The 17,792-nt window shown below is 56.8% G+C and overlaps 1 protein-coding gene across 1 annotated transcript in view; it reads left to right on the forward strand.

Moving 5' to 3' along the window:
* LOC113409367 (B-cadherin-like) overlaps nucleotides 1–17,792 on the forward strand; it is a 72,609-nt gene that overhangs the window by 9,629 nt on the left and 45,188 nt on the right. The window contains exons 3-16 of the mRNA XM_029914169.1: nucleotides 4–88; nucleotides 8,442–8,653; nucleotides 9,278–9,421; nucleotides 9,909–10,064; nucleotides 10,192–10,336; nucleotides 10,895–11,070; nucleotides 11,574–11,702; nucleotides 12,211–12,396; nucleotides 12,707–12,951; nucleotides 13,477–13,619; nucleotides 14,184–14,408; nucleotides 15,427–15,645; nucleotides 16,089–16,219; nucleotides 16,489–16,635. Coding sequence (XP_029770029.1) covers nucleotides 4–88; nucleotides 8,442–8,653; nucleotides 9,278–9,421; nucleotides 9,909–10,064; nucleotides 10,192–10,336; nucleotides 10,895–11,070; nucleotides 11,574–11,702; nucleotides 12,211–12,396; nucleotides 12,707–12,951; nucleotides 13,477–13,619; nucleotides 14,184–14,408; nucleotides 15,427–15,645; nucleotides 16,089–16,219; nucleotides 16,489–16,635 — 2,343 coding nt within the window. The remainder of the gene's footprint in view (nucleotides 1–3; nucleotides 89–8,441; nucleotides 8,654–9,277; nucleotides 9,422–9,908; nucleotides 10,065–10,191; nucleotides 10,337–10,894; nucleotides 11,071–11,573; nucleotides 11,703–12,210; nucleotides 12,397–12,706; nucleotides 12,952–13,476; nucleotides 13,620–14,183; nucleotides 14,409–15,426; nucleotides 15,646–16,088; nucleotides 16,220–16,488; nucleotides 16,636–17,792) is intronic.

Consider the following 17,792-nt stretch of genomic DNA (forward strand, 5'->3'; position numbering starts at 1 on the left):
GAGCCGTGCCGGGCCGGCTTTACCTTGGAGCGGTTCACGTTCGTGGTGCCCCGTGCGCAGCTGCTCCGGGGCCAGGTCCTGGGCCAAGGTAAGGCTGCCTCCCGCGCGGGGCCCGTGGCACTGGGGGGGCGGGATCCCGGAGGCAGAGCTATGGGGGGGGGACGCCTGCCTGCCTCGGGCTCTGGGCCAGCCCACGGGGTGCTGCTCGCCGCCCTGCGGTACCTGGACGCTGCAGCAGATGTGGGACGTGCCCTTGGCTGGCTTCACCCCTGCCAGGCGCTGCCCCATGAGCCCGGTCTGTCCCTGCCTGTGGGGTGGGTGTTTGCTGACCGCCTCTGCCTTGCTGGGCTAGTCCTGTCCCTGCGCCCCTAGGGCAGCGTGGTTCGGGGTTCGCCTCGGGCTGAGGCTCGCTTTGATGCTCTGGGGTGTGGTTCTGCTTGGGCGTTCCCCTCCGCTGGCTCTCCCCGGCCTCCGGTGGGGCGCTAGCCACGCTTGCACCAAGAGAGCCACTGAAAAGTGGAGCCCCAAATGCTCTGCTGTGATGCCTCTGAGTCCTGCCAGGCAGAGCCGGCTTCCAGTCCCTTCTGCTGCCCCTCCCCTGTTCATCTGCCCTGCCAGACTGAGGTCCTTGGGGCAGAGACCTCTGCCTGGGCTCCCGACGAGCACAAAGGCTCTACAGAAATAATTGACGGTGCCCAGGCAGCCTAGGTGAGGAAACCCTGCACGCTGAGTGAGTCCCCTGGGGATATAATCGCTAAACCGCTTCCTGGCTGCTCCTGGTCCCAAACCTGCCCTGACATTCCAGCTTATTCTCCACCCTCTGTAGTATCTGGCAGGCTCTGGAGGGTTAATTCTGATTCCCCTTCCTCCCAAACTGCACTGGATGAGTCTTGTGGCCTCCTTCCTCCGGGCTTCCTGTGGGGTTAGACTGGTGCTGGGAATGGGGAGCCCCAGGCCCTGGCTGCTTTGTCCCTCTGAAGTGTGCTCAGCAAATGATCTGATCAGACCCTATAGAGGAGAGTCTGTTTCCACCCCAAATGGGGGGCTCAAGGGCCTCTTCTGCTGCAGTTGAATTGCTAAAGCCTTAATCCAGACTGAAGCATTTAGGGGATTACACATTAGTGGAAACTTCCTTAATGTATCCGAGTAGCAGCTGTGTTAGTCTGTCTCAGCAAAAAGAACAGGAGTCCTTGTGGCACCTTAGAGACCAACACATTTATTTGAGCATAAGCTTTCGTGGGCTACAGCCCACTTCATCAGATGCGTGGAGTGGAAAATACAGTAGGAAGATGCAGATAGATATAGATAACGAAAGCTTATGCTCAAATCAATTTGTTAGTCTGAGGTGCCACAAGGACTCGTGTTTTTTTTCCTTAATGTAGTTTGGGCTTCGCCTGCAAAGGCTGTGTCCTGTCTGTCCCACCCCAAAGAAGGGGGAATTTCCACCCTGGGTTTATAACTTTGCCTTGAGTTCTGGTGAACTTGGCGGTCAGTGCTCATAAATCCCCCAGGCCTCCAACACTTACAGGGCAGAGGTTATAAAAACTGCTTCTATCCCCGAAAAAAGAGTGGGCCTGTCTCCTTTTTATCTCCGCTCCTCCCCCTGGAGTGCAGGAGGCTTTGTCCTGGGGAATGCAGCCTTTGAAATGCTAACGTCCAAACTGCTGGAGGACAATCCTCTGTGATTGGAAAGCAAAAGAGACTCCCACACCTTGAGCCGAGCCCTGCCCTGCCCCGCCCAGGACAATGGGGCAGGAATAGATCACCCTGTGAAGGTTCCTGAAAGAGGGAACAGCCCTGTGAACTGAGCGCACACTGGGAGGGGCTTTCTGTGAGGCTGTTACTGACCTGGCCTGGTAGCTTATTCTGGCTGGTGTCATGTCTTAACAGATACTCCCCCACCTTCCCCTCCAGCGACCCCTCCCTTGGCGCTAAGCAGCTCTTCTTGTTGAGTTCCTGCGCTGGCGTCTCCCCCATGCTGGGGATGTGGGTAAAGGTGCTGGCTCATGAGACCGAACCGGGAGCCCCAAGCATGGTTCAGCTTGGCGGGGCTGCATCTGTCCAGTCTTTGTGCACGTGGCAGCACCCTGAACCCATGTTCTAAGGGCTAGTGCCAGGCGTTGGAGGGTGGCATTTAAATCCCCCTCCCCCAGCCAATGCCTGGCTTAGACTCTGCCTGAAATGGCCGTCAGCCTGCCCATCTCTGCCCTTGCATTCCAGGCCCGCTCAAGCACGGCAGTGGGTGCCAGTGCAGAATTCCTGCAGCAAGGTGGGTGTTTCATGGCCCCACAGACCTGCTCCAGTCACCTGCGGGGTGACCTCCCCAGGGTCCCGAATGGGGGGAATGGCTCTGCTTTGGACTCTTCCCTGCCTCTCCTGACCCACCCTGCAGTGGGCCCAGGGAGTGCGGATCAGGTGCTGGGATGAGCTGAGCTAGTGCTGGGCATGGTTCCGGCATGTGAAATGTGCGCATTGTGCTCCAAACAGAGGCTGGTCTGTCTCCTCTGTCCTCCCTCCATGGACTGGAATGCACTTAACTCCATGCTTGCCGGAGTGATTTCAGGGCAGGACACCAGAACTTAGTTGATTTTATGTCACCCACTGGCCCTTCCTCATGCGCCAGAGCCTCCCTCACAGGGAGGGGAAGGAGGGACTGCACCTGGCTGTGACCAAGGGCTTGTCTACACTTGAGAGGCTACAGCATAGCTGCTGGAGTGCCTGGGTGTCGACTGCAGGGGTTCTCCTGTCCCCGCGTGGGGAATCACCTGTCTGACAGGCAGTAGCTAGGCTGAGGAATTCTTCTGTCAGTCTAGCGTGATCTACGCAGGGGCTTAGGTCTGCGTAACTATACCGCTCTGGGGGGTGGAGTTTTCACGCAGTGTAGTTAAACTGCCCTAATTTTCTAGTGTAGACCAAGCTGTAGGCGCTCAAAGCTCACTCTTCTGTCTGGAGATGTAAAAACAAATAAAATACCGAACAGAAATGTGCAGTGGATCCAGGGACCCCTCCCCTTATAAACCAGATCCATGCTGTTCAGTAATTCACTGGCCTGTGAAACCAGCCAAATCCAGCCCGCAGAACAGTTACTTGGTTAGTGCCCAAAGCCCAATTAACGTTCCTTAAACTGCAAATTGCCATGCCAAGGGAACAGTGTTGCCTTCCCAGTGCTTTGAGCTTGACTCGAGATCCTGCCTGGTGGCTGCAGCTCAGGGGTTGCTGTAACAGGCCCCTGTAGGATAGTGCCCTGGCAGCCTGGGGGTGCTGAGTCCGCACAGTGGTGTTTACTGCTCTGCTTATGGAGGATTTAACCAAAGCAGGCTTTCTGCTCTTCCTTCACCTCTTGCACAGCCTGACCTCTGTAAAGTAGAGGCCTTGAGACAGACCTTTGGTATGTCAACACAGGGGCTGCAAAAATTCCATGCATGCTGGAGAGAGGGGAGGTGCTGATCTCCTAGCTTGTTCTAATTCCCCTTGCGCTGTGAAGCCTGCTACAAATTACTCTTCAGAGTAGCACTGTGGTGCTGAAAAGCAGGCCGTTAGGAGCGATTTAATATCCGGAGCTATTTGAGTCCCCTCTAATTAGCATTACACAGGGATCAAAATGCATCTTAAAAATCACATGCACTTAATGTTCCGAAGTGTAACTGCTAATTCTCCAGTGCGGAGGAGGAGGAGTTGGCCTGTTGCTATAAGTCCATCTTAGAGACGCACAGGTCAGCTCTGATTACACTTAAGCCTCTGACCCGGGTAGTGATGCAGAAGACTCCTGGGTGTAGGTGCAGTCCTTGTCCATACTACAGGGCTCATGGACATCTGATTGGCTCTGCCTATTACAGGGCTGCCTCTACTGTCTGGTTGGAAGGCTTGCCTTCCCCCCAGCTGGTACCAAGGAGGCAGCACCAAGGCTGGGGATCTCTGTGGTGAATGCCAGGCATTGCTTGCGCTGGGCCGGGGTCTCAGGGCTGGGGGATGTGAAGTGGCTCTGCTCAGGGTTCAAGGCAATAAACCCTTCCAGTGCCTCTCCTAGCCCCTGCCATCTATGTAGTGGTGGGAGCTTTCTGCTGCAGTGCCCGTGGCCAGCAGTCCCAGACCTCTGGGGGCTGCGTCTCTCTCCTGCGCTGTCTGATGCAGGGCAGCATTGCAAGCCCTTGTTTACTCTTTCCGTTTGGAAGTGTCCTGGGGGAGGAGGCTATTTCCAGTAACTGCATGCAGAACTCTAGCTTCGGTGATGGGCTTAGCTAATGGTTGCAGAACTCGAAATATCACTAAGTGGTGAGTGCTTTCAGCGAGCCAAGGCCAGGCGAGCTGACCCGAGTGCGCCGCTCGCTCAAAGTACCTGTGCTGGGTCTAGCTGGGTGTGGGGAGCTGGAAGTCTTCCTGTTTTCTCCATCCTAGAGCACAGATGTCTGTCCCTTCTCTGTGGAACACATGCCTCCATTTCTCAAAGTATCACTCTGAGACTTCCTGGTTCTGTCCAGGCTGCTGCTGCAAGTTGGGGCTTATAACGTGCCAAGGCAGCTGAGCTGGCCCAGGGCAGTCTCCTGGACGTGCAGGCTGAAAATTACAAAGGAGCCGAAGCCTTACGGGCCCCTGGGCCATGTGTTAAGGGTGGAAAGAGCTTACATGTTTATTGCAGGGTTTGTGTGATCCTGGATACAAGCAGCTCCCCTCCGGAGCGTGTAATGGCTGAGGCTGGTGCTGTCTCTGGGAGATCTGTTTTGGTGCATGGTCCTCAGGAATTCTTGTCCAAGACCACTGATGGTGTGGGGTGACGGGCTCTGTGTGCACTGGGCACTCTAAAATCGTCCCGCCGGTGCAGTTCACTAGGGCTTGTGACAAGGGAGCACTATCAGAGCCCAGCAGCTGGGTTCGTGTGGTGCTGGCTAGCCCTGCTCGGAGCAGGTGTAGGCAACGCCACAGCCTGCTGGAGACTAGAGCCCATGAGAGTGGGAGGACTTGGGCAAACCCTACAGCCTCAGGAGGAGCGTGCCCGTCTTGCTGTGGGGGAGCCCAGCCTGCCTGTAGGGGACCCTGACTAGGAGAGTCTTGTACTGTCCCGTTCCCTGGCTAAAAAGCACCTGTATCCCTGGGCTAGGGCTAGTGCAGCTCAACAGAGCTCAGCACTAAGGCTACCCGCCCTCTGGTATGGAGCGTGCGGTCATCGTCCTGGAGACTTGGGCCCAAGCCCCATGAGCCAAGTCAGCTGGCACAGGCCGTCTGCTGGTGTCTAACTGCAGTGTAGACCTACTCTGTTCGCTAGGCTTTCCTGGCTGCGCCCTCGGAAAGCCAGCAGTTTGCCGAGACCCTTTCCAATGGGCACTGGATTGAGCTATTCCATGCTCTCTCTGAGCTATAATCAAAGCCCTAAATTCCTGCGAAGAGTCCCTTGGTCCTGCCCTCCTGCTAGGCTAGCCTGGGACACCTGCTGTGTAGGCTCCTAGCATAGCAAGGAAACAAACTAGCCATCGCTAGGAATGAAGAGCGCTTGGAATCCTCCGGGTATGGGGTCTGTTTTGCTGCCTCCAGACAAGTGCTGCAGTTGATGGATTTCCTATAGCCAGATTCCTCCCTCCCTCCCTCCCTCCCTCCCTCCCTCCACCCACCCACCCCAGAGAGGCTGGTACCAATACTGAGCTAGCATCTAGAAGCCCTACTCAGGGACCAGCGGAGGAGTCCAAGTTGAAGGAGAGTCAGTTTCTTGTAAATGCTCCCAGTTCATGGGGAAGGTCAGAGTTGACCAGTCTAGCTGGGCCTGATCTCCAGTGAGAGCGGAGCAGCAAGCTGCTACCGGACTGTTCCTGCCCCAGGGAAGGGGAGAGCTCGCACAGTGACCCTGGATTTCTCAAAAACCAGGCCCGCTGATGGGCAGCTGCAGCCTTCGCTCGACAGCCCTGAAAGCTGCTAACTGGAGACTGGGTCGGGCTTCACTCCATGCCCCTGATCCAAGGGTGGTGCGACCCCCTCCTGTACAGGCTACTTGGTGTTATGCCCAACGCCAGTTCTTGGCTGCAGTGGTCAGAGCATGAGCCATCTTCCTGTGCAAAACAGGGAGCCAAGGGCCTGTCCTTCCAGCTGTGAGGAGCTGCCCCCAGTCTCCAGCCTGGCGCCGCCAAAGCCACTCGGCAGAGCTGCGCTGTTCCCCGTCCTTAGTGAGGGAGGCTCTGTGGCTGGATCCGCATGGCAGGAGCCGGAAGTGGGACAGGTCTGATTGTATAACTTGGCCATTTAATCACCTGCATAGCAGAGACTAGACCTCTCGGCGCTACCCAAGAGTCAGTGACTCACCCTGGGCACAGTGTCGGACAGCAAACCGGAAACATGCATGTAACTCACTGCTGGGAGCAGATTACCCAACACGCCCTGCAACTGCTTAGCCTCACGTCAGGCTCTTACACATGTGGACTTCTGGAGACAAGTGATGGGCCACAGCATTATCCAGAGGGGTTCCTGGCTTCCCTGGCACTGGAGTGAGCAGAAACCCTCCTACACAAGAGCGTGGGATAGTGAAGTCCTGGGTCTGGAGTGCTCTGTACCAAGCCTGCCTGCCATCACCCTGCTCTCTGGCTGCCCTTGCAGGGCACGGTGCCCCTCTAAACTGGCGGCTAAGCTTAGACCTGGTGGCATTCTACATGTGCCTGTGCATGTGAGCTGGCCATGGGAACCCTTGTCTCCTAAGGTATTCGCATTGAGAACAGAGCTCACAGCCTAAGCCCGTGTTCCAGAGTCTGACCTCAGCTCCTCAATGGCAAAGAAAAGGGGAGCATGTCCCAAGCAGGCTCCCATGCAGTAGTTTACAGAGCCGGCTGTGGCAGGGTGCTGGCTTTCCTGGCTTACAGGAAGTCTCTCTTCTACAGGAGCAGTTGCCATGCATTTCATGGGCGTGGTATGGAATGGGGGCCCAGGCAAGAGTGAATGGCGGGGTGGGTGTTCCCAAGAATCTGTAAAATATCCCATTGCAAAAGCTTTGGGACCACTGGCCTAAAGCACAAGGTGAGTACAGCCTTCCTGCCCAAGTGACTGCTGAGGTCCTGGCTGCAGCTCACCCAGGCAGCGTTACCTTGTGGAAGAGCTGGTGGCAGAGAGGTCTACAGAGACCTAGAGTGCTCTCCTAGCAGCTGGCCCAATGCACTTGGCCACACAGGGCTGGGGGAGTTCTGGTGAGCTGGGTAAGTCTGGCCTAGCAGCATGGTTGTTGGGATAGAAATGGGATGTGTCCTGTGGGCACTCTGTACAAGGAGTTAGGGGCTGGCCAGGATACCATATGACTGAAGCGTGCAGTACAAAGACTCATTCTTGGAGTCTTTGCCAAGGCATCATGCACCTGGTGTGGGATTTGCCCAGAGCCCTCAGCCCTGCAGTCCACCTCTTGCATTCCCAACTCCTAATGCAACTAAACCGAGTCAGGTCATCACCGGCTCCTCTGCGGTAGGAGCTACCTGCAAGAGGAGAACTGGCCCTCTGTTAACTGCTCCATCCGTCTGCCTGCTGCTGACAGCCCTGTCTGCAAACCTGCAGACCGCATGGAGGCAGAGTTCTTGTCTGGAACTGCACAGTCATGAGTGCTAACCAACCGGCAGCTGCCCTACTGCCTGGTTCTGGAGGTGTACTAGCAAGCAATGCCGCGTATCTGAAGTGGCACCGTCGCCCTCACTTACCCAAGCTTGGAAGGCCACATGCTTTGTGGTGGGGGCCCAGGCTGACAGACACATCGGGATTCTGGCCTTGGTGTGTTACTATGGGCAGTTTCAGAAACCCAGCCTCTGTTTGGGCTAGCGACTGCACTAGAAGAGCCTTTCTTAGCTGAGTCAGCAGCTCCAGTTGTCTGAGCAGACTTAGCTGATCACACTGGAGGATAAACCCAGATCTCCCCTACCCTTTCCTGTATGGTGGTGTTGTCACATGTCTGGCTTAAACACTGCCTCCTAGCAGGTTAGCCAGAGTCTAGCTGGAGATCCCTTATCAGTCACATTCCTGTCTCCCCTCCTCTTCCCTCCCCTCCACTCTTGCCCTGGCATTGAGAAACTTGTTCACACATGTGCCTAGGTAGATCAGAAGGCAGAGAATGATGTGTGCTCAGGGTCAATGGCTCGAAAGGGGGTAACATGCAAATGACTAGATAGGGCAGGGGTTCTCAAACTGGGGGTCGGGACCCCTCAGTGGGTCCTGAGCTGTCAGCCTCCACCCCAAACCCCACTTTACCTCCAGCATTTATAATGGTTAAATATATTAAAAGGTGTTTGAGTGCGACCCCCCCTTATAAATTAGAGGCTTGCGGTGTGAAAGGGGTCACTAGTACAAACGTCTGAGAGCCACTGAGATAGGCAAACCCATTCAAACTGGAAGCCGTTGTGGTTGTAGCGCCAGGGTCTCCCCCATACCCGGTCTCCTGCTGTCCTGTGCGTGGCTGGAGCCTGCTAACAGTGCTGCCCTTCCTCCCCCAGTGAGGTTTGAGGACTGCACGAGCTGGAAGACAGCGCTGTACGATGCAGATGATGCTGACTTCCGTGTGCTGGCGGATGGGACGGTCCTGATGAGACACCACACCCAGCTGCATGGGCGAGGGAAGACTTTTACCGTGGATGCCTGGGATTCCACTGGCAAGAAATTCTCTGCTTCAGTGACTGTGAAGACCCAAAGCCCTCACTCAGCACAGGTAAAGCTCCTGCCAGCTGGCAGGCCTGTAGGGAGCGCAAGGGGCTGACTCTATGGCAACCATTGTGCCTGGCTAGTGAACCTTGGTCTCCTAATGGGATGGCAAGGTGCCCTGACTGATCCTGGCCCCCACAAGAGACAGGGCTGGGAAGGCCATTCCCACAGCCACTAGCACTGTAATGTTGCCAGTGCACCCAGCCCACTGACTGCCTGTTGCTTTACTGGGAGTGAGTTCCATGGAGAACGACGCTGGTTTAGCAACCGCTTTTCTGGCTAGAGCAGCCCAGGGGTGTGCGGCTCAGTGGGAATCGCTCCTCGTAGCTCTCCTTGGACTGCCAAGTTGACCCCTGTTCACACTGGGCCCAGAGTGCAACCTTCTCCATTGCACTTCATTTCTGTCTGGCTCCGATCATGTGTCTGGTCTTCATCCCACTTGCCGTGGTCTGGCCACCTGCAGTGTCTGTGTCTGAACTGTCAGCAAGTCTGACTCCAGCTCTGTGCTCACAGCACGCTCTGTATAAAGGAGCTGCCGGCTGGCACCGCGCTAACCCAGGGTTAAACGCTGGCTGGTCTGGGGTCCCTGGGCTTGTTTCTTGTACACATGGATGCCTTCTTCTCCCTGTAGGAATCTGCTTCAGACCATCAAGCAGAGGTGCTGATGTTCCCACAGGCCAGACCTGGTCTGCAGAGACAGAAGAGGGACTGGGTGATCCCTCCGATAAGGGTTCCAGAAAATGAGAGGGGCCCATTCCCTAAAAAGCTGGTTCAGGTATGGAGGCATCTCAAGCCTGCGTTCACCTGCCTGAACGCTGTCTTGGGCAGGCAGGTGCTGCCAGCTCTCTTGTTGCTGGAGCTTAGCATGTGTCAAATCCTTGACTGCCCAGCACAGACTCTTTTTGCCAGTGGGTTTTTTTGAAAGGGGGGGGGGGGGGGGGGGGCTCTTTTCAGCATATTTATACTATTATAATAGTAACAAACTACAGAATCTCACTGTCAGGAATTGCAGTAGAGGAAAATCCTTGCACTCCCCTACGCGCTGCTGCAGCAGATTCTTCTGGATTTGCTGAAGCACAGTGGTTTCCTGAAGGTTTCCCACTGTTGGTTTTTAATTTTATTTATTTTATTTTGAACGCAAGTTTATCCCTCTTTCAGCCAGGCCCTACTCATGTCCATTACCGGACTGAATCGCGGTGTGCTAGTCTAATTCCGCCTTCCAGTTACACCGTGCGCCATGTACATGCTTTGATTCCCCCTAGATCAAATCCAATAAGGATAAAGTGACCAAGATTATCTACAGCATCACAGGGCAGGGTGCAGACACCCCTCCCAATGGCGTCTTCACCATCGAGGCCAAGACCGGCTGGATGATGGTGACTCAGCCCTTGGACAGAGAAGACATCGACAAATACCACGTAAGTCACCTAAGCCCTGCGTTTGGTCAGCGGGGCTCTTTCCACCTGCTGGTGGGCCCGTTTCTGAGCCAGCCGCTGGTCGACGGGAGCGTGGTGGAGCTCACAGCCCTCTTGTTTCTGTCTGTAGCTCTTCTCTCACGCCGTGTCTGAGAATGGCAAACCTGTGGAGGAGCCCATGGAGATCATAATCACCGTGACGGATCAGAATGACAACAAACCCCAGTTCACCCAAGAGCTCTTCAGAGGCTCGGTCCTGGAAGGAGCACTGCCAGGTAGGAGGAATGGGTGGCAATAGCCTTGTCCTGCCGATACTGATCCAGGCTCCAGAAATCTGCACCTCTGGACTCTGCTCCGTTAGCACTTAGTGGGACAGGGCATGAACTGGTCTGGGTTGTCCCTGTTAGCAGGTGGGATTCTGCCTTTGAGGTCTCTGATGGTGCCTGCGTCCATGCCCCTGCGAGCCACGTGTGGTCAGTACTGAACACAGATCATCAGGGCTTGATTTCTTACAAGCCTCTGATCTCTGGCAGCCCTGAAGGGTCAGGCGGGTTCCCCAAGCCACTGGTCCATGAGTGTGGTGCCCACTTACACACCCTTTTGTGTGGCTTGCCAATGAGTCCTTCTCGGAGCAGTTAGCGCTCCTCCCTACCGAAGGAGACGAGCCCAACGCTGGCTCCATTCTCCATTGGCAGAGTCTCTGCTATTGTCCTGAGCTCCTAAAAATTCTAACATCTTGTATGAAGCTGCAGCACTCCTCAGGGGAAATGTTCCTCCTCCTGATGGGGGAGGAGAGATCCACTACCACCTCCAACTCTACCCTTCTCTCTCAGGGACCTCTGTGATGCAAGTAACTGCCACAGATGCAGATGATGCTATTGAGACCTACAACGGGGTCATTGCATACTCCATCCTGAACCAAGAGCCTAAGGAACCCCATCCCCAGATGTTCACCATCCACAGAGCCACTGGAGCCATCAGTGTGATTGCAAGTGGTCTAGACAGAGAGGTGAGCAGAGACATGGGCTTGGACACACAGCAGCTGTTGCCATAGCAAAGCTCCATGAAGGAGGGTGGCAACATCACAGCTACGCTTCAGTTAGTGACGTGTGCTGAGGACTGAGTCCTCTTCCATGCTGGCACAAGCCTACGAAGGAGACGGCTCCTCGTTAGCAGCTTGCCACTCGATGGCCTGAAACGGGCTGCAGGAAATAAGCAGGTTTATAAATCTGTGCTTGACACCAGAAGTCTCCTGCAGCGGCTCTCCCTGGCTGGAGAGGTATGCTACTGCTAGTGACAAAGCTCGACCCTTGCCTAGGGCTGCAGGGGAGAAGGGCTCCCTATTGGTGCATGCCTGAGAGATCTGGGCAGATCCCTGGCCCAGGAAGTCCTGATGCTTGGTGGACTCTTGTAGTCAGCGTGACCTGCCCTGGCTGCTGGGACTGAGTGTGAAAGGGTTACAGGGAACTGGCACTGCTAATATCTTCTCTCTCCATGTCTGCCTCTCCCCAGAGAGTGAGAGAATACACGCTGACGCTGCAGGCTGCAGACTTGGATGGGGAAGGCTTAACAACCACTGCATCCGCTGTGATTGAGATCGCGGACACCAACGACAATGCTCCAGTGTTTGACCCCAGAACGGTACCCTACTCCATCATCCTCTCGCAAGCACCAGCTGCTGACCCCTGCTGTGCTGGGGTGTCCTGTCCAGTCCCGTTCACCTCCCTGGGATTGCAGGCACAGGGAAGACTGCAAGGAAAAGTGGCCATTCCTCCAGCCAAAGCATCTCTTGGCTAGGAGCCATGTGAGGTGCTCTCTGCACAGCTGATGGTATCCTGCGCCTACCCCAGTTGTCGGGGACCAAACAGCCAGGGTGCCCCAGAGGTCTCCCTTTCAGGGGCTCCGGTTGAATTAGCCCCATTGCGTTAAGTGCTGCACAAACAGTGAGGTCGTGGTTCCAGGCAAGGACTGCAGTCGATTGTCTTGTCCTATGCCATGAGCAGGATGAGTGGGGTGGGAGTGGGAGGGCAAGGAGCCATCCCTGTCCCCACTGGCTGCTTTGTGCTGCTGGCCAGTGGAGAAGGCCCAGGTCTCTGCTCTGAGCTGTGACCGTGTGGCTGACCATGGCCTGCATGCCCCTCTGTTGCAGTACACCGTGGCAGTGCCAGAGAACGAAGCGGGACGCGAGGTCCAGAGGCTGACCGTGACAGACACAGACGAGGTCAACACGGCGGCGTGGCGGGCCGTGTACACCATTGTGCGAGGCAATGAAGGAGGTTTCTTCACCATCACCACGGATCGCGAGACCAATGAAGGCATTCTGCGAACAGCTAAGGTGAGGGTGGGCTCAGGTTTCATGGGCAGCTAGACGTGTGCACCTCTGGCTATGAGAAGAGCATCTGCTGGTCTTAAAACTGGGCTGGTGTGCTGCAGGGCTAAGCACCGGCAGCATCCGGCTCCAGCGGCCTGCCAGAATGAAGTAGCTGCATCAAAACCCAGGACCATCGTTCAGCACAGCTGAGCGCATGGCGTTGCCACGTAGTGATGTCTAGAGCCGCTGGCTCCAGCATTGCTCGGGGAATTGCCCAGCTTCCTGGGCATGAGGCAACAGGCCAGGCTTCACCTTTCCTTCTCGTCCCTCCCAGGGCTTGGACTTCGAAGTGAGAAGCCAGTTTGTCCTCTACGTGGCAGCCACCAATGAGGAGCCCTTTGTCGTGAAGCTCACAACCTCCACGGCCACTGTCACGGTGAACGTGGAGGATGTGAATGAGGCACCTATCTTCGACCCGCCCATCCGGACAGCCCAGGTCTCAGAGGACGTGCCGATTGGGCAGAAAATCACCTCCTACACGGCTCAGGACCCAGACAAAATGCAGAGTCAGACGATCCGGTAAGTGGTGGTTGGACTGGGAGCCAGGGCTGCTGGGCTGGTAATGCCACACGTACCCAATCCAGCTTCATGCCTAAACAGCAGGGCTCACCAAGGCCAAACGGGGACCGATGGCCTTGACAGCCCTGTGCTGATACATGAGCTTGGGTTTGGCCCTGTAAACTATGGGCAGCGAAGCCAAACACACAGGATCCCATGGCCACTGCTCCCGTCCCCGGAACAGGCTGGCTGGCACAGCAGCCCTTCCAGAACAGAACCTCTGGAGTTCGGCACCGGCCGCTCAGGAGTACGGAGCCCCCGGGGAAGCAGCAATTTGGGCAGGAGGCCTCTGTCAGGGAGCCTGTTGCTTGCCCTGCTGCGCAGCCAAGTGTCCGAGTGCCGCAGAAAGCGGCTCGCTGTCTGAGCGGTGCTGAATCTGGCCCCTCTTGCGTCTTGGCAGGCACCTTCCAGAACTGTCTCCCCTACAAACTGGCTTCTGCCCCAGGCTCTTGTGCCTTTTCAGCCCCCTAACGCTCTTCCCCTCAGGTACCGCATCGGGAATGACCCCGCAGGCTGGCTGGAGATTCACCCGGAAAACGGCATTGTAACGGCAAAGGCCCAGCTGGACAGGGAGGCCGTGTTTGTGAAGAACAACACCTACACGGCCATTGTGCTGGCAGTGGACGATGGTAATGGCTCTGCAGCTGGAATGTGGGGGGCAGGGCTGAGAGCTTGTCCGATCGCTGCGTTTCTGTGATCAAGAGCATCTTTGTTCCCCTGCGCAGTGCGCTGCTGATGGCTCCCCATGTGAGAGACATGTGCTAAGGCTATGCCCCCTCCTGGGCTGGCACGAGAAACCACATCTAAATTAAACCCCAGCTCTCTTCCTGGGAAGATGGGAGTAATTCTAAAAGCAGCCTAGGCTGGCTTGTCGGCCCCTCCATCACGCTGCTGCAGTCTGCAGCAGCCTGTGCTGGCGTGGAACTGAAGGTGCAGGGCTTGGGAGCCTCCCCTGAGTCATGGGCAAAGCCGGCCCTGTAGAGTGGGGACCCAGGTGGTGGTCACTGGGGCTGCACCAGGGACCTCCGGAGCTAAAGCCTGCTGCCCCTAGCTGCCAGCAGCAGCCAGCTCTCTTCTGGATCAGGCAGAGAGCAGGGGTGTTCCACTGGCTGAGCACAGGGCTCCCCTTCTGGGCCAGGCAAACGAGACCGTGAATCGTGTGCAGCCATTCACCTCCCCTCCATCCCCAACAGGCACCCCTCCCGCCACTGGCACGGGCACCTTGCTTCTGACTCTTCTGGATGTGAACGACAACGGGCCAGAGCCAGACCCTCGTGAGATCACCGTCTGCAACCAGAATCCAGTGCCACAGGTCCTGACCATCCACGACAAGGACCTGCCCCCGAACACCTCCCCCTTCAGAGCAGAGCTCATCCATGGATCTGGTGTGAGCTGGGCTGCAGAAATGGACAGTAAAGGTAACTACTGAAGGGATTTGCTGGTCACCTGAGATCTTGGACCATCCATTGCCCCTTGCCCCTATCCCCCACCCCGTTCCCTCCAGTAGGAGGCATGAGCCCTGAACTGGGGGTGTGGATCCAAGGCAAGGCAGTGCAGGACACGGCCCTGGCCCACAGAATGTAATGTGGGGTGGTGCTGGCTTGGAGTCACTCATGTGACTAGGTCCAGAACACTTGAGCTACCAGGAAAGATTGGAAGAAGTTAGGTTTGTTGAGTCTGGAGACGGCCTGTCCCCTTTCAGTTGAACAGTCATTACGTAACAACCTTTTACCTACGTGGAAGAGGGTGATAAATTGTTCTCCTTAACCACTGAGGACAGGACAAGAAGCAATGGGCTTACATTGCAACAAGGGAGGTTTAGGTTGAACGTCAGGAAAAACTTCCTATCTGTGTCAGGGTAGTTACACAGTGGAACAAATTACCTAGAGATGCTGCAGAACCTCCGTGGTTGGAGGCTTTTAAGAACAGGTGGGACAAATGCATGCCAGGGATGGTCTACAGCAGTGGTTCTCCACCTATTTACCATTGTGGGCCACATCCAATGCTACCTGTATGGCCCTAAGCATGTCACATGGGCTGCAGCTCTGTGCTGATTGGGCTGCAAGTGGCTCGTGGGCTGCAGGTTGAGAACCACCGGTCTAGAGAATAATTGGTCCTGCCTCAGCACAGGGGTTGGGCTAGATGACCTCTTGTGGTCCCTTCCAGCCCTACATTTCTGTGATTTCTCCACACGTGTCCTGTTGGATATCCTAGTCCCAGACATGCCATGGCTGAACACTGGGGAGGGAAGATGCAGACTCCTCGGATGAAGTGACCTTGGGTAGAGCATGTTCATGGCACTGTAGCCACCATAGGGTCTTGGCCTGCTTGGGAGGTAGAGGGGATGTGGGGGCCTGTTCTCTGACCCCTGTGACCCTTCCCTCTGGTATCCAAGCTGCTGTCTCACCCATGTAATCCCACTGTCCATCTGCACAGGGGAGACGCTCACCTTGAAGCTGCTGGAGCCATTGAAGAAAGACATCTACCAAGTTTACCTGCGGCTCTTTGACAACCAGAACAAAGACCAGCTGACTGTCCTCAAGGCAGAAGTGTGCAACTGTGAGGGGCATGCAGAGAAGTGCCCAGAGGAACAGCTGCCTGTTCTGGGGGTCCCCATCATTCTGGCCATCCTGGGGGCTATTCTGGCCCTGCTGAGTGAGTGCCTGGGAGGAGTTGCTCTAGGCCTGGCTGATGGGCATCTTGTGCCAGGGTGGGGTCTTCCAGAGCTAAGCTAGCCTGGCCTGCACAGAGGGTGAGCTGCAAAGGCAGGTGTCTTGCAGTGCAGGATGGAACCTGCTGCTGCTTGTGGTGAGGCAGCTTGGCCTAGTGGCTAGAGGACCGACAGTCAGACCTGGGACCTTGTTCCATCCAGCTCCACTGCTGACCTGTTGTTTCACTTCTGTGCCCTGGGTTCCCTGCCATTAAAAGTGTGGTGCCTGCCCTCCAGCAAGCTCCCATCTCGGAGCACTTGGCAGGTGTCTCAGCGTCCCCGCAGGCCTGCCCTTGTCTTGCGGCACCCAGGAGAGCAGCATTGGCCCCATTGTGGGGGGAGGAAAGCACACTGCATGGCACATGCTGACCTGTCTTGTCTCTTCCAGTCATCCTGCTGCTGCTGCTCCTCTTTGTGCGGCGGAGGAAGGTGGTGAAGGAGCCCTTGCTGCTCCCAGAGGACGACACCCGGGACAACGTCTTCTACTACGGCGAGGAGGGAGGCGGCGAGGAAGACCAGGTGGGCACTAGTGGCCTATGGCATGTGGGGGATGGGTAACGGCACACCCGACGCACTGGCTGCCCTGGGGGCTTGACTGGGTCCCACCTTGGTACTCTCAGGCTTCACATGCTTCCAGGAGTGGGCAACGTGGGCATGCAAAACAAATGGCCTTGGAGCCGCTCTGGTGTCCATCTCCAGGACGGATGAGGCCTGGCAAATGGACCTCCCAGTTCTGGATCAGCCAAACTTCGGCCAAGGGCCCTGACCCTGTGCCTCTCCCTCCACAGGACTACGACCTCAGCCAGCTGCACCGCGGCCTGGAGGCTCGCCCCGAAGTCATCGTCCGCAACGACGTGGTGCCGACCCTGCTGCCAGCTCCCCAGTATCGGCCTCGACCTGCCAACCCCGATGAGATCGGCAACTTCATTGATGAGGTGAGGCCCAGGATGCAAGTTTCACGTGAGCCTGGGCTCATGACCCCTAGTGAGGGGCTGGAGCCGGCTCCAGGCATGGGCTGATCCGTGTCGGCAGTTCCTTTCTAGAGCTCAAGATCTGGTCCTCGCTTTAGCTGGGTGTGTGCATGGGGCACGTACCACCCTCGGGGCTAGTCACCAGCCACCCGCGGCTCTGCCGCTGTGGGGATTCCCTGGACAGCTGGTTCCTGCCGCCAGGTCTGCCCAAGGACTGCCCAGGTTATCTGCCTGGCTGGGTGCAGCCGCCTTGCTGCTGGGGAGGCCTGGTTTTATGGCTGTGCTAGGCTCTGATGGGCCTGCCCTCGTTGCTGGGGGCGTAGCTATGGGGAGTGGAGCAGATGGGTGGGTGTCAGTGTGTGGGCCGCATACGCAGCTCTCTTAGCAGGCCACATCCATTCTGTGGGGGGGGGGCACCCCGGGGATGTCACATAGGCCTCAGCTGTGTGGTGATTGGGCCGCACATGGCCAGTAGGTTGAGAACTGCTGGTGTAGAGACTTCAGGGGAACTGGCTGGGGGCAGTGGAGAATGTAGCAATGCACTGTGAATGTGGCCAGAGCAGAGACCCGTTTTCTCTCCCCTGGAAGCTGTTGGGTCTAGAAAAGCCCATTGGCCAACACTGGAGACTAAGCTCCAGGAGAAGGCCTGTGGCGCCCGTTAGTCAGGCTCTGAGCCCTTCCTTTCTGCAGGGCGCTGGTGTGACCAGCCCCCGCCTCTGCGTGCACGTGCTGTCGGAGTGGTAATGGGCCAGGCCCTTTGCTGGGACCTGCTCCCTCTGGTCATAGCGGCTGTAGTCCCTTAAAGCGCCAATGGAGGGAAGGGGCAGCAATGTTAACATTGGGCCCCTGACGGGAGGCAAAAGGGGCAGGGACAATGTGGACGCGCAGGGCTGGTGCAAGGAAGTTTCATGCCCTAGGCGAAACTTCCACCTTGGGGGGCCCCCCCCCGAGCCCTGCGGCAGCTCCCCCTGCCCCGGCCCAGGGAGCTGTGCGGCAGCTCCTCACCTCTGCTCCGCCTCCTCCCCAAGCACACAGCCCCTGCTAATTCTCCTCCCCTCCCAGGCTTGTGGCGCCAAACAGCTGTTTGGCGCTGCAAGCCTGGGAGGCGGGAGAAGTGGAGC

Source organism: Terrapene carolina, unplaced genomic scaffold (assembly GCF_002925995.2).
Source record: "Terrapene carolina triunguis isolate 2854851 unplaced genomic scaffold, T_m_triunguis-2.0 Scaffold32862, whole genome shotgun sequence".
Lineage (NCBI taxonomy): Eukaryota > Metazoa > Chordata > Testudines > Emydidae > Terrapene > Terrapene triunguis.